The 13,451-nt window shown below is 54.0% G+C and overlaps 3 protein-coding genes across 3 annotated transcripts; 2 read left to right on the forward strand and 1 right to left on the reverse strand.

Moving 5' to 3' along the window:
• The first annotated feature begins 405 nt into the window (after positions 1 to 405).
• CSUI_001706 (uncharacterized protein) lies at positions 406 to 2,273 on the forward strand. Its single transcript, XM_068061911.1, has 2 exons — positions 406 to 1,125; positions 1,860 to 2,273. The coding sequence occupies exon 1, from the start codon at positions 493 to 495 to the stop codon at positions 889 to 891; it is 399 nt and encodes a 132-aa protein (XP_067926115.1). The 5' UTR covers positions 406 to 492; the 3' UTR covers positions 892 to 1,125; positions 1,860 to 2,273.
• Positions 2,274 to 3,775: 1,502 nt separating this feature from the next.
• Positions 3,776 to 7,758, forward strand: CSUI_001707 (uncharacterized protein). The gene is made up of 2 exons (XM_068061912.1): positions 3,776 to 4,212; positions 5,210 to 7,758. The coding sequence occupies exon 2, from the start codon at positions 5,248 to 5,250 to the stop codon at positions 6,163 to 6,165; it is 918 nt and encodes a 305-aa protein (XP_067926116.1). The 5' UTR covers positions 3,776 to 4,212; positions 5,210 to 5,247; the 3' UTR covers positions 6,166 to 7,758.
• A 1,315-nt stretch (positions 7,759 to 9,073) lies between these two features.
• CSUI_001708 (major facilitator family protein) lies at positions 9,074 to 13,418 on the reverse strand. The gene is made up of 2 exons (XM_068061913.1): positions 12,527 to 13,418; positions 9,074 to 11,912 (listed from the first exon to the last, which is right to left on the reverse strand). The coding sequence occupies exons 1-2, from the start codon at positions 12,725 to 12,727 to the stop codon at positions 10,095 to 10,097; spliced, it is 2,019 nt and encodes a 672-aa protein (XP_067926117.1). The 5' UTR covers positions 12,728 to 13,418; the 3' UTR covers positions 9,074 to 10,094.
• Between the last annotated feature and the right edge of the window lie 33 nt (positions 13,419 to 13,451).

A 13,451-nucleotide genomic window follows, 5' to 3' on the forward strand; every position in this document is an offset into this window, starting at 1 on the left:
GGCCCCAAAGCAAAAAAACAAAAAAAAAAACTCAAATATGCTTCACCGGCGGCCAACTACAGTAACGTGATCTTCCAAGTGGAAAAGAGAAACGAGGATTGCTGGGTTGTACCGCCCACTGTGTAGGCGGAGAGCCTTGACTGACGCCTTGGAAATCCCGGAGCAAAGTTGCTCAGTTGACACAGCGAAAACAAGCCACCGGCGCAATGGTGGTGGAATGGAGAAGGTTTACGAGCGTAGGGACAAAAAACCACGACCTCTCACCCAGCGCACAGCTTGCTCGCCAGTGCACTCCAAACTGCATGCAGTCTCCAGACAAGAAGACAGACAAGTTGCTTCATCGGGGCTTTACTCGTACAGTTCTTTTTACTTGCACTCACTGCACACCCCTCTGTACTCCAAGGAATCATATCGCTTGCGTCTTTGAAAATGGTCGCATGCGTACCATTACTTTCGAGGATGCTGTTCAGGTAACTGACGAAGACCTACTAGATGCTCCTTCTATTGGTTCGAGGCATCTTGGTGTTGTTTCGCCCCCGCCTTTGGGTTGCCGAGGTCACTGTCTTCGCAGCTGGCACTGCGTTTTCAACTTGCATAATTCACAGGCGGAGTTCTGTCGTGACTCGTCGTGGAGGAGAGTTCCTCGCACATAACCACCGCGCCCTGGCTACGAATTCCACCGGACAGAGATCTTCCCTGTCACGCGATGCTCCACGGCCCTACACACGGCGAGATGCCCCACCAACAATCGCTCCAAAGCGCCACAGACCGCTAATTTTTCTTGGTCCCTCTGACGGGGGCTTCCCTACCATGCCCACTCGGGACGCAGTCTGCAAAGGTGCCGGCGACCTCCGGCTGCGCGACAGCGGCGGTGTGGCCGTCCTCGAGTAGAAGATCGATAGTCGAGGACGTCTAGCTTGAGAGCCTGGACAGCTACGAGAACTAGAGATACTCAGCTCACCCGAAAGCTCGGATCGGAACAGAAGGCTTTGACCGGGTCGAAAGTACAGACCCTTCCGATGTCCTTTTGCTGTCGTGGCTCATCGTGTAGCAGTCACCTGTCAAGGACTAAGGAAATCCCGCACGATTCCGCACAACAGTTGTCTGCCAACGAGTACAGGGCAGGTGCGGACTGGTGCGGAACTGCGGCTGCTCTACTTCAGCTACTGATAGCCCTGATCTGTCATGTGGGACAAAAATTGGTCGGACCCCTCCCAGCCAGACGCTCCGGGGCAGGGGGGCAGGCATGACGGTGCAGCGGAGCGAAAGTGGCCTGATAGGAGGGACTGGGTAGCCAGTGTCACCTCTAGGCAAGTGCCGTGTAGCTAATACCGTTGTTAGGACAGCTGTGGGATGCTGGATCTCACCGGAAAACAGTAAATAGGCCATGCCGTGTGAGCTGTCTCCGTGTTATACAATGCCTCGAGTCTTCTGTTGGTAACTCCCACAAGTAGCAACGTACAGTCGAGCCTCGCGCCAGTGCTGGCTAGGAAAGCGACACACTCGATGAAAGCCACATTAGCAGCTGTCAATGATCAGGGGACGTGAGAGTTTCCTCAGATGCGCAGGTCGGACTTGACTAGTTCAAAAAGGCAATTTGGGTTCTCGACGCATTCTGACGTCCGCATAATATGCCCGTCGTGCCTCTCCGTGCAGACCAGCTAAAGTGGCCACTTGTCCCTCTTGTGCGCTGAGTTGGCCAGAATAGTCTAGCAGAGCATCAGAGATACCGGCACCACTTCTGGTGCGTCAGACTTCTGGAGTGTTAGTTTGTAGGCTTCGCGCTGGGTCGAACCCGCCGGTGGGAGACACCAAGAAACATTTTTCCCGACTGTCTGGTATGCTTCTGGAGTTGTCAGTCGCGACACGGCTACAGCGGTGGAGTGTGGAAGGCTCTACATTCTGGCTGCATGACAGCGTCCTCGGAAGACCATCAACGGACAGCTGAGCGACACTACGCAGGTGTTTCTCAAGCGACAAGCCATGCAGGCCCCGAGCAGGGTACGGCCCAGGTTACCGGGCAGGTGTATGTGTGCTCGGGAAGTCGCGTTCCAGGGTGTGACGGAGCCATGACAGCTACCTCCTGACTCGCAAGTGAGATATCCCGGCATTCCTCGTCGTAGTCCGTGACGCCCCTGCGCCCATGACGCACTCTGGGCGAACGAGTTCTTACGTAGAGTGCGCTGAAACCCACATCCTGTGTTGCTGCTTTGGAATGTTGCATTGTCTTGACATGTACCTATGCACCTAGGCTCGTTTCGCGTGCTTGGTGGTGTCAACGCGGGATCGTGACGTGGGTAGGCTGGAGCAAGAGACGGGGATGCGGGCAGCCGCTAGCCGTCTCGGCCTCTCTCTAGGATGCCCTGCGCGATGGGCGCTCTGATTTCTCTGTCCTGTCACTAAATGTGCAAATGTTTCCAAACAGGTGCTCGGTTGGCTACCAGCGTCGATACGCGGGCTGGAACACAACCTCTCCGTCCAACCTTGCGGCTCTCGCGGCGGCAATGTAGTCCGTAGTGTCCAGGTCTTTACTTCACAGTTGCTCGAGCGTCCCGAGAAGTCACCTTAAGGGATGGTTTCGTGACGAGCAAATGCCAATCACGAGGCCACTGTCCTGGTCGTTTCTTCCCAGAGCTGCTGTAAAACAGGCGAGAATACTTCTCCCAAGTGGCCCTCACCACGAGAAAAGGCCTCGCCATCCTTAAACACACGGGTGGTACTCCGAGCGTCGACACTACGACATATTTGGCAGTAAACATGGGCTTCGTCGCCTATCGTCGGCCGATAGGCAGGGCGTGGCGTGCCGAGTACTGCTCCCGCTGCTGCCCCCTCTCGAGCAGGCGGGAGCGCCTCTGGTCGCGGGTCCAGCACTGAGGGCTCCCCAGTTCCGTAACCTCACCGGCCGGCGGTCTGACTGTGCACCGAAAGAGCTACGGGGACGAGGCGGGTTCTCTTTAGGTGCTTTAGGCTCATTCGTACCCCTTCGAAGACTTAAAAGAAGACTTCTTCATAGTGGGGGACCGACTCGCGAAATATGAGTTGCAGTGTCACAGTCCAACACTTGGGCGGATGTGAAAGCTAGTTCTAACTAGCCCATCACAGAAGTGCTAGCTCCGATTTGGTCTATCTTAGACAGCAGGCCCATTTTCAAGATAAGTGGTCTTGTGGGGAACCTCACAGTCGTCGACAGGCTTCCAGTGGCTACGCAGACGGCGGACTTCGCCATGAATCCTTGGAGACTACCCTAGAGATTCAAACTCGTTCTCTCAGGCTCTGTTGTTCACATCCTGCTGCACCACAAATACAGTGCTTTGCAGCCTCGACAAAGACCCAACCCTTGGTCCTTCCAAACGAAACCTGCAAGCTTGCGTGGCGATGCCCTTTCCGGTCGGAGTCGGCGCAACTGCCGTCAACTTTTGTTTTCGTAGGGAGCTGTGCCTTCAGTCATGCTGATTGCTACATATATGCGCCTTCCTTTTTTGCTGATGTACCAGCAGAGCATGAACAAAACACACCTTGTGACAGGAACTCCCCGCAAGGCGGTGCGTCGAAGTCCTGCAAGCTTCAGGACTGGAAGTTGTAGGTCAGCCTCGCAGCAGCTCCGCCCCCTTCTCTGCCACGGCACCTTGTCTGCCGGCATGGCAGACAGGCGTGCCCCGGCACGCAGGCGCCTGCCGCGGGACGCCCGCACCACACTAGTTGCGGCTACCGCTGCGTTCAGCGTCCGCGTGGCCGCTGAGCGATGTGGGTTTGAGCGGCCGTTCAATTCGTCGATAGAAGACCATAGCGGTCTGAACGCAAGGCAGTCTACGAAGTACCCCGGGACGACCCTTAGAAACATAGCTCGATTGTAAAGTAATTTGGGCGCTTTTCAAACCGTAAACGTTCAGGTGCTTTCTCGGCTGTCAGATCCTGTGAATCGAGGCGCCGTTCCCCGGAGTTCGCGCCACCCCTCTGCGGCGAGTGACGGGTTGCTCCTTCGAACAAGCGCCGCCGTACAGCTGTCTAGGAAATGGCTTAGTGATTCGTTGTCGTCGTGCTGCTCTCTAGAGTTTTATTCTCTATAGCACTTGCTTGTAGCTTTTCTCGTCCGACTCCCGCAGGCGTGTTTGGGGCATCCAGGTTTTCTTCCTCCAAGTCCGTAGTCTGCGATGTCTTGTAGCCTGGATGGAGCCCGCTAGCTGGTGAAGCCACGGCCGAGACTTGTTCCAGGTATGCAGGCTCCGGAGTGTGTTATATGGTATGAAGGAGTCTATCCAGAGCTTACCGTGCCTCACTGGGTTCCGCACCCTTCTGCAAATGGTCATCTCTCTCAGATCTTGCCTTTAGACCTCTTTGATACCCTGTGGTCCTTTTCTCCGGGGTCAAAACTCTTCTTCAGCTCTCAGTCGAGTCCTTTTTTGTTTCCCTCCCTACAACTCACCTCTTTGAAGACTTCATTTCGTTAGAAATAAAGCTGCGACTAATTAATCTGGAAGAAGTGGTAGTTTGCAGTAGGTGGTCCGATAAGCCAAGTGGGGCCCAAGTGTGACGGCAAATACTACCCTGGCCTGCTACCTCGTTAGTGAATTGCAGGATTTCTCTGTAGGGATCCTCCGCCGTTATACATATAAATACGTGTCGGGAGACATCCTAGTGCTCATCTCAGTACATGGTTTGTCAGCGGAAAGATCTCAGCTGTGCAGCTGCAAGTACCCCACGGACACACACTCGTCTGCCGTGTATGCACTACTAATGGAATCACGGGGTCTCAGCTCCGATCCATGGCCGTTGCCTGTTTCTCCCGTGCGGAGTCGTATTGTCCTAGAGAGTGCGCAGGAGGCGATACTCGCGCGTCCCGCAATGTTGCAAGGGGAAGACGGGGACAAGCTAGCACTGCAAACATTCATGGCTCCACTAGCTCATGAGAAATCCGTGAATGGGTGGTGTCGGGATAGGTTGTCATGTAGGAGCACGTCTAGGACAAATTCGCTAGAAGCGCTCGGTTGTTTGGAATAGAACTACTACACGAAACATGCCGACTTTACTTGGTTGTTGCCGTAACGCTTCCGGGGTTCGCTGCCCGGCAGAGAAGGCGGAGGAGAAGCAGATCGACCGCACATGCTTGAGTACGCAGCAGGTGACTGTGGGACAAAGCGGGAGATGTAGGGAGACCAATACAGCGTGAATGAAACTGACAGACTGTTTGTTCTTCTATGTGGACGTCCAGGTTGGAGCTCTCTGCGAACCTTTCCCATTGTGTCTCCGATGAAGTCCACCCAGATGGCGGGAAAACCTGGTGCTGACGGTGTTCCAGAGGGGAAGGGCTCAAGCGCACGCTGTAGCTCGTCCTCGCACGCACTCGTCTCCGTGCGTCCTGCTAGACAGAAGATCGGAACTCGCTTTCAGGACGCTATTATCTTGGTTTTGGGAGTCCTCATTGTCGCCGTTTTCTTGCTTTGCCCCCCCACACATGTGCTCTGCGTGCGCGTCACGTCATCCGACTCTATTTCACTTCGAGATGAGTCTGACTTCACGGGGCTCCCCCCAGAAGACAACTCTGAGAATCCTTCTCTTGGGCTTGCTTCTCCGTCCCTCCGTCGCCGTCCGTCTCGCCGCGCATCTCGACCTCCTCCTGCTCCTGCTCCTATTTCGGTTGCTTCCGAATCCTTCCCGCCTCCTCACCTGCTTCCAGCTTATCAGCGCAACCCTCCTTCTGACTTATCTCCTCCTCCGCCGCCCCCTGATTACCCACCTCTACTGCCGCTGTCTCCTCGAGGGGCGGATTCTCTTCGCTTGCCTCTCGGCTATGACGTAATTAGACACCCTCCAGGTGCTCATCTTCCCCGCTTTCGGCCTCCTCTTCCTCCTTCGTTTCGTATACCACAGCCACAGGCCACTTCTGCTGATTCTGGTGATGAGTATGACGAGCCTCCATCTTTCACGCCCCCCCCCCCTCCTGTTAGAGGGCCTTCTCGTCTTCCGCGACGTCCTTCTCCTCCTCGAGCTCGCAGGGGACCTCTCATTCCCGAGAGCATCGATCTCCGCAAGCTTGTCCTGCTTCGTGGTCCTGAGCACGCGGAGAAGCGACAAAAGACAACGTTTCTCCTAGGTCGTAAGCGGCGAGGACCTCGCTCGTTCACATACACTCTGTCACCCTTGGTCACCGAGGTGACAAGCGTCTGAAGGTACCTTCCTCGGTGCTCGGGATGCAGGGCAGATAGAGAAGTCCGCTCTGCGCTTGTGAAACGCAGAAGTGCTGAACGAGCTCCCCAGGTGCGCTGACCAGACAGCAGGCAGTCGCCCACAGCGCAGGAGGGCACAAACCCTGAATACTGCACGCACATTCGGAGTGAAAAAGACTAATTTAGCTTCCGGAAAGAACTAGGACTCTAATATTCTTTTGCTTTGGTGGTTTATCGACCAGCAGTCACCTTCGGTAACTGGGACGAAACTTGGTCGGATCCTCCCCAGCAGACGCCCGGGGACTGGAAGACAGGCATGCAGAGACAGGGGAGTGAATGGAGAGACTCGATAGCCAGGGTCACCTCCAAGCAAGTGCCGTGTAGCTAATACCAGTGACGTTCCATAGTGATGAAGGCTGTGGGATGCTGGGTAGCATCGGAGCCGACTACCGCGTGCCGGACCCGCTGCTGACACCTGATGCTTATGTAATGAGTGGATGGACACACTGCATGCCGGCGTTCCGGCAGTATACCCCACGAAGGCACCTCCGCCTCTATCTTGGGGAGCTTCATTTTATCTAGTCTACAACAACGAAGCCGGGGACTCCCCATGAAATCCGTAAACTAGCGATGTAAGAGAGCTGGCTAGCGAGAAGTAGGTGGAGACGTTCTCTTTGTGCCTGAGGTCGGGTGCGTTGTGCCCATCGGAGACGAGAAATTCGCGAAGTGTCGGCTTCTTGAAGTCGTCCTTGGAGAAATGCTTGGAGTTGCCGCCCACCACCCGCTGTATCTGGCGGCAATGCAGAATGTAGCTGAGATCGCACAGGCGCTCGTGGTCGTACATGTACCAGCACGAGGTGTGTTGCCCTCCCAGCACCGGACCACGGAGAGGGACAGTGGTTGCTCTCGGTGGGGCGCTCTCATGCGGAGGAAATCGGACCTTGGCCTCTCAAGAACTACTATTCTCCGCCGCTTTGAGCAGAGCCTGCCCGGCATCAATGCCGCAGAACGGTATATCGGAATACGTTCGCCAGGGCGGCATCCCCAGTCCCAAACAAGAACCCAGGGGGGCCTGGAGGGGCTCAGTGCTCGTGGTTTTGAGTGTAGCGTGCGTAGCTCCATGGGTCGCTTCGAGCTACACCTGCACCTCCATGAATGTGTGTCTGGCCCTGCACTGGGGTCCGGTGCATTAAACTCCGGAGGCGATCCTGGTCAAGGGATCAGTGCAACAGGGGCTTTTGCACCGAAATACGTTTTATTCCCCGAATCTTATATATAAGGGAACCTCCGACAACTTTGCTCCAATGTGTCCCTTTCATCAGGCCACTGTAGAAGCAGATTCTCCCGTAGCTTACTCGGCTTAGTTGTCTCCAGGGCTACAGTTTGATCAGCCCTGTTGTAGCAGTTTCAACAGGTCCAAATGTGTAGAAGGTATCTGAGTACGAAGGCGCGGGTGGCGGGTGGTCCGATGTTATGACTTAGTTACTGAATTGTCCCGGCTCCCCCCGTCCCGACAGTTTGCTTGCGTGACTTGGCGACAGTGCTGCGGGGTTGTAATGACCATGATCAAACTTTCCTGCCGTAAACGACCGTAAAAAAGAACTCACGAGTGCTTGCTTCACGAGAGCGACTCCCTGGTACGGGTCTTTTTCACTGGTTGGCTTCCGCCGGTTGTTATCCATGGTAAAGGACACAAGACGCCTCACAGCTCGATAGAGGCTCTCCGGAGGAGACACAAAGATACCACCAAGTCGTGGCTGCGTTGATTTTTAGGAAGGCAGAGTCCATGAGCGGGCGAGTGCGTGGCACTTCGTCTTGTTGTTCAACTGCAACACGACGCCAGTTCGATCGCCTACACGGTACTAATCGCTACTCCAGCGCTTTCTGCCACTGGTATTTTCCATACTCCAGTCGACAGATTCTGGCATCTCTCGGTTGTTCATCTCTTTTCTCTGAGGTTGCCAAAGGAGAAGCCGCAAGCCCCGCCTTAGTAGGACACTCTGGATCAAGCGCCATCCTGGACCGTAGGGCATACATCAGATAGCGAGATCTTGAGTACACTTCGCATGAGGGCGGGGTAAAAAGCAGTCCGTTCGATCTTCCCGGGAGCAGGTCGATGGCACATTGGGGTTTCTTTCACTGTATGGACGCACACCTTCCGGGTTCTTTGTCCGCACTGCACTGGCATTACCCTGACTGGTAGGGTTGCCTCAGTCTCAAGCACTTGAGAGACGTTTGAGAACGGTGTCGTCAGTCCTCCGTAGACTGGGTACAGGTCTGACCGCCCGAAGATCTCAGCCTTCTCCACGCCCTGTTCAAGGAAGGATCAGTTCCGCTGTCCTACACCTGGTAGTCTTACCCTGTCACCGTCTGGCCAGATCCTAGCCATGACAGCTCTGGTGCAATCACTCACTGTCCCGAGCTGCAAGGAAGCCGGCGGAACCACAGAAGGCACTCACCCGGCTGGTTTGACAGACCCAGTCACTTCTACGGAAACCCGTCCACGAGAGCTTCCGACACCAGTGGTGACGAGGAACTCAGCTGGTTGCGAGACGTGTGCAGCGAGCCCCGAACAATCTACAAGCCATGTGAGCCACAATGAATGTGAAAACACCTGACCCTGTGCCAGCAGCGTCCGCTGCTTGTTTGTGCGCCCACCAGTTTTAGGTTTTTGAACGAAGCCATAGTAATTGCGGCAGTCTGCGTCCGAACGCACTTGAAGAGAAGCCGACAAACTTTCGTTTTGCAGTGATTTGCAAGGGAAGTGGACAAGAAACAAGTAGATTGACAGGACGGGAAAAGGACAAGGAACTGAACGCGAGTCCGGTTTACAGCCGTAGTAAACTTTTCAGCCAAATGCTCTAAAAAGCAAACAGCTGCCCAAACAGCAGCCAAGTGCAAAGCACGCGAGCCCCATCCACAAGAGTACACGAGAGGCAAAAAGTCGACCACATCGTTTGCACGGTTGTGCAGGGGTTCGGCCACATTCTTGAGAACACCTACACATGTACTTGAAGTCGGAGAAGGCAAGTCGGCTTTGACTTGAGACCGGGTTGCTACGTGCCAGTGAGCACAAGTTGTACTTCAAGGCCAAAACGCGATATATATATATGCCAGCCACAGACTGCCTAAGTGTTACCCTTGATCTTAGGCTATATACAATCAACGTTTCTCTGACAAAGCGTCCCAGACAACACCCCTGCCACACACAATGTCGAGAAACTGGCCTTCGTCCAATCACACTGAGGAAAGTTTTCTTTCCACTTTTGTGTACGCGAAAGCTTAGATCTCCCAACGGAATTAAGCACAGAAGAAGACTATGCAGTTACTTAAAAGCATCCTGTCAGCCTGGATGTTAGAACGAAACACACGGACCCCCAGAAACATGCAAGCGGCTTGTTTCCTTGAAAAAGAAACTGCCCTGATTTCATCGGTATCCTCAGATGGAAGCAGTTTCCCCGTAAACTGGCGGCAGTGATACCGCGGCTTTCACGCCCAAATCAGCAAGAGTGAAGAAGACATGGACACGGCGGTTTACAAGAGATCGAGGGACATTCATTCGCGGACTTGCTGCTATGCAGACACATGACGCAACTAACCTATAGTCTTTTTGATCTTTATCCTTTATGCGGGAAGAGACCTGAATCCAATCAAGCCCTTTTGATCCAAGGAAAAAATTCATCACCTCGGTAGCCAGTGCCCTAACAGACGAGCGGCTTTTTCTTGCCACTCGCATCATCGCCACACCTCCGAAAAACCCCCGGGAGAAAAAACGGAGGTAGCTCTGTCGCCAGGTCATTGGCTCGTCAGTTCAGGACCCCAAATCGATCCTCTCCTTTAGCTGTTCCTCGCACCCAGTACTTCCTTAGAACCTGGTACCCCTGGCCTGTTCTTACATCCGCGCGGTGAAGTGCTCTGGCTTCGCTTGTCTCATGGAACGAATTGCTGCTCGCTTCCCTGATCCTCATGGGACGCCTGGCCGTCATTATCGCCCTGACCGGCACTGGCAGCAAGGCGTTGTCTCTTAATCTCGGAAGTCCGCTGAGGTACGCGTCCCATCTTTTTCTTCTGCCAGTGCACGAAAAGCAAAAGAAGAATATTGAAACAGGAACTTCCAACAAAAGCAAGAAGCGCACTTCTAAAGCCGTGACGTACGGAGTAGTCCATTATAGGATGGGCGCTTAAAGAGGTCAGACCGGCCATGCAACAAAGAAAACCAATCAGCTTTCCCTGGTTTTCCTCATCGAACGTCTCCGCTACATAGCAGCAGATCTGACAAACGAGAAAGGAAAGCTGCGACGCGGCAAGGAGGGAAGCAGCATACTGCAACGGTGCAGCCGCAGGGATTCCCGGTATCATCACAAGACTGAAACTCAGCAAGCCGCAAGCGTTACAGATGTACATGACAGGCATAATACCCCATACGTCTGCTATGTGCCCAAACAAAGGACATGGTAGAAAAGAGAAAATCTGAATTATTCGGTTCGCCGCGTAAGCGTCGGGCATGAGGTGCCGCGCCGACGGAATGAAGAAGACAACCCCTGTTAGTACTAGGCAGAAGAAAGGGATGATCGGAATAAAAACAAGAGAACAGAAANNCTCAGAAGACGACCCGAGAAGCCCAGATGGCGAATAACCGTCCTCTCCATGACTCCTCTTTTCCGTGGGGGGGAACACCTCAGGAATGCACGGCTTCTCCTCTTTCGGCGGATCAAAAACTGCAACAGCCACAAGGGTTGTACACGGTTCAGGATGATTTTCACTTTCACGACTAGGCTGTGCTGGTGGGACAGTCAGTAGCTCGTCAAGTTGCTCGTGTGAAGCCGAGGAGGAACCCAACCGATCTCCGCTCTGTGTAGCCACACCACATCCTCCAGCAAGGGGCTGGTCACGTTGTTGCTGACCAAAGGGCTTGTATGGAGCAGGCCAGGGACGCGGGGGGATAACGAAGAGAGCAATCAGAAATGAAATGCCGAGACAGATGCCAGCGAAACAAACGAAGATTGTACTGTGTGCGACAACCGCCTCAGGTCGGAAGTAGATCGACCTAAACACGATAGGGACCAGAAAAGAAAAAGATAGCGCCGCGCCGAAAATTGCCTTGACAGTAGCCACGTGTCCCGGAAACAGATTAGCTCCCGAGAGAAGAGGAAAATAGGTCGTGTCTAACCCTGCTCCTATAAGTAGGCATCCTGGAATATACGCTCGGAAACTTTGGTTGGCAAGACCAAGCAAGGACCACCCTGTGATGCCGAAGGTCAGACCAACCAATGCTGTGACTTTGGGCCCAAAGAAGTCCAGAAGGGAACCACCGATGAAAGAGAAGAAAAAGTGACTTGCTGCTGTGATAGTGAAGAGACGATTCACCTCGGCCTCCTGGTCTTCACATTTTGCCATTCCACTTGATGACTGAGGTGCCCTCGATTGACCAGTCGTATCAGCACAACGCCATTCAAATGCCCCCGCCTTGAAAAGAACATCAGCTATGGGGGTCCAGTTGATGTACGCCGGACCCGAGAACACGCAGTAAAGACAATAGAGCACCAAGACTACCCAGCGAGACAATCCACTGGATAAAGGAGCCGGAACCCTTTTTCTCCAGGAGACGCGGTGTCTGAACTGACCAGACTTCCGAAACCAAGGCATATGCTTGGATGAGGCAAGGGTGTTCGCTGTCACGGATGCACTCGTGACACCCTGGGAGAGACTCTCCGATACCCTCTTGCCAGAAGAGGAGAAGGGACCGGGCTGAAAAAAGTCAGACCACAAGATAGACGGACACATTTTCTCTTCTATCAGGAGACAAACCGCCACGATTCTACATGGAAAAACGACATACAGCTGCTCCGGCGAGCGCAGACGGTCAAACGCGCTCTTGAATGTAACGTTGATGTGATTCCGGCACCCACGAGAGATCACATCCGTACGCATACAACCATTATACGAATGTTCACGTAGTTGAGAGCCACTACTTTCTCTATTTTGTGCTTGAAGCTGGTTTTTGACTCCCAACGGCTCAAACTGTCCCGGATGAAGTTTCTGTTCCGTGGGATAGAAAAGCTCTACGAACAGTAAACAACGTTGATTCAACACTTCCGCTGCATCTCTTCTCTCGATGAACGTAACCATACTTCTCATCACAAAAGCCAAGCTGCGACTGTCGTACGGGTCAAGCCAAGAAGCACGTGAACAAGTACGTATGAAACCTGTAAGGATGCAAAACCACTAGGCAAAAGAGAAAAGCGGCTGCCCTTCAACAACAGGATCTGCGCGCCTCGAACCCGTGCCCTGAAGATAATGGACACAAGTCCCGTTCGGATCGAACCATGCACTGCGGAATGCCCACATGGAGTTGAACTTACATGGGACGGTCGAAAACCATCCACGGATCGGGTGATGAGCTGCACCTCATGTGTGTCTGCGGAATGCCTTTTTGGAAGGGAAGCTCTCGCCTCATCGCACCAGCCAAAGGATGACGCAAGGCGACCTTCGGCATCCTTCCCCCCGGCAGATAAGACGCGTTCTTGTACGACAGGATCCGAGTCCCGCTGCAGCATGGCCATTTAAGTGATTAGAGCTGCTAACAGAAGAGCTCCAGCCGGCCAGTTCGCTTCCGAAGGATTACAGAACGGACGCAGATGCAAGAGCGAACCCTAATCGTGGTGCGTAAGCAGCTGGCATAACATGTACAAGCGTCAGCACGGCCTTCAGATGGACACTAGCTGGATCTGGGTTGGAGGACCCTCCGCAACATGAAAACGCCCCGGAAGTAACGCCTACCCCCGATCGAACAAGCTACCTGCTTTCGATAGAGCTTCCCCCCCGACAGCCGTCATGAGCCAAGGAAGGTTCCGCGAGCGAAACGTTCCGGCAGCAGGTTGAGAAAAAAGAAAGATCAGCGTAGGTCTTTTTTCCCTAGGAAAATTGGACAGAACGACAGCTTCAGGACCGAGCAGATGCCAAGCAAGCCAGTGGACAGAGCACAAACGTGGCAACGCCCCTGCGGCCTGGACCGCCAGATGGCCCAAAAAAAGCTTGCGGCCTGATGAAACTAAATGGAAGTCTAATGAAACAAAAAAGGGTCAGCTGCTTTCACCGCTCCGACAACGCGTGTCCGCCGGCCCAGGGCGGGGGTGCGCGCGCCACCTGAACTGGGTACCGCTGGCCCGCTATCCGCGTTGTCTCACAGCGGTCTATGGGCAAGCGTTCTTTCCCAGACCAGGGCGCGGCTCAGTCTGCTACGCACAGTATCATTTCTTTCCTGGCAATTAGCTTCGGACAAATTCC

This window comes from Cystoisospora suis (genome assembly GCF_002600585.1).
Source record: "Cystoisospora suis strain Wien I chromosome Unknown contig_677, whole genome shotgun sequence".
Classification (NCBI taxonomy): domain Eukaryota; phylum Apicomplexa; class Conoidasida; order Eucoccidiorida; family Sarcocystidae; genus Cystoisospora; species Cystoisospora suis.

Bases quoted from the DNA above. Each gene is read 5' to 3' on its own strand.
- CSUI_001706 (XM_068061911.1), top strand. From the start codon at position 493: ATGCTCCTTCTATTGGTTCGAGGCATCTTGGTGTTGTTTCGCCCCCGC.
- CSUI_001707 (XM_068061912.1), top strand. From the start codon at position 5,248: ATGAAGTCCACCCAGATGGCGGGAAAACCTGGTGCTGACGGTGTTCCA.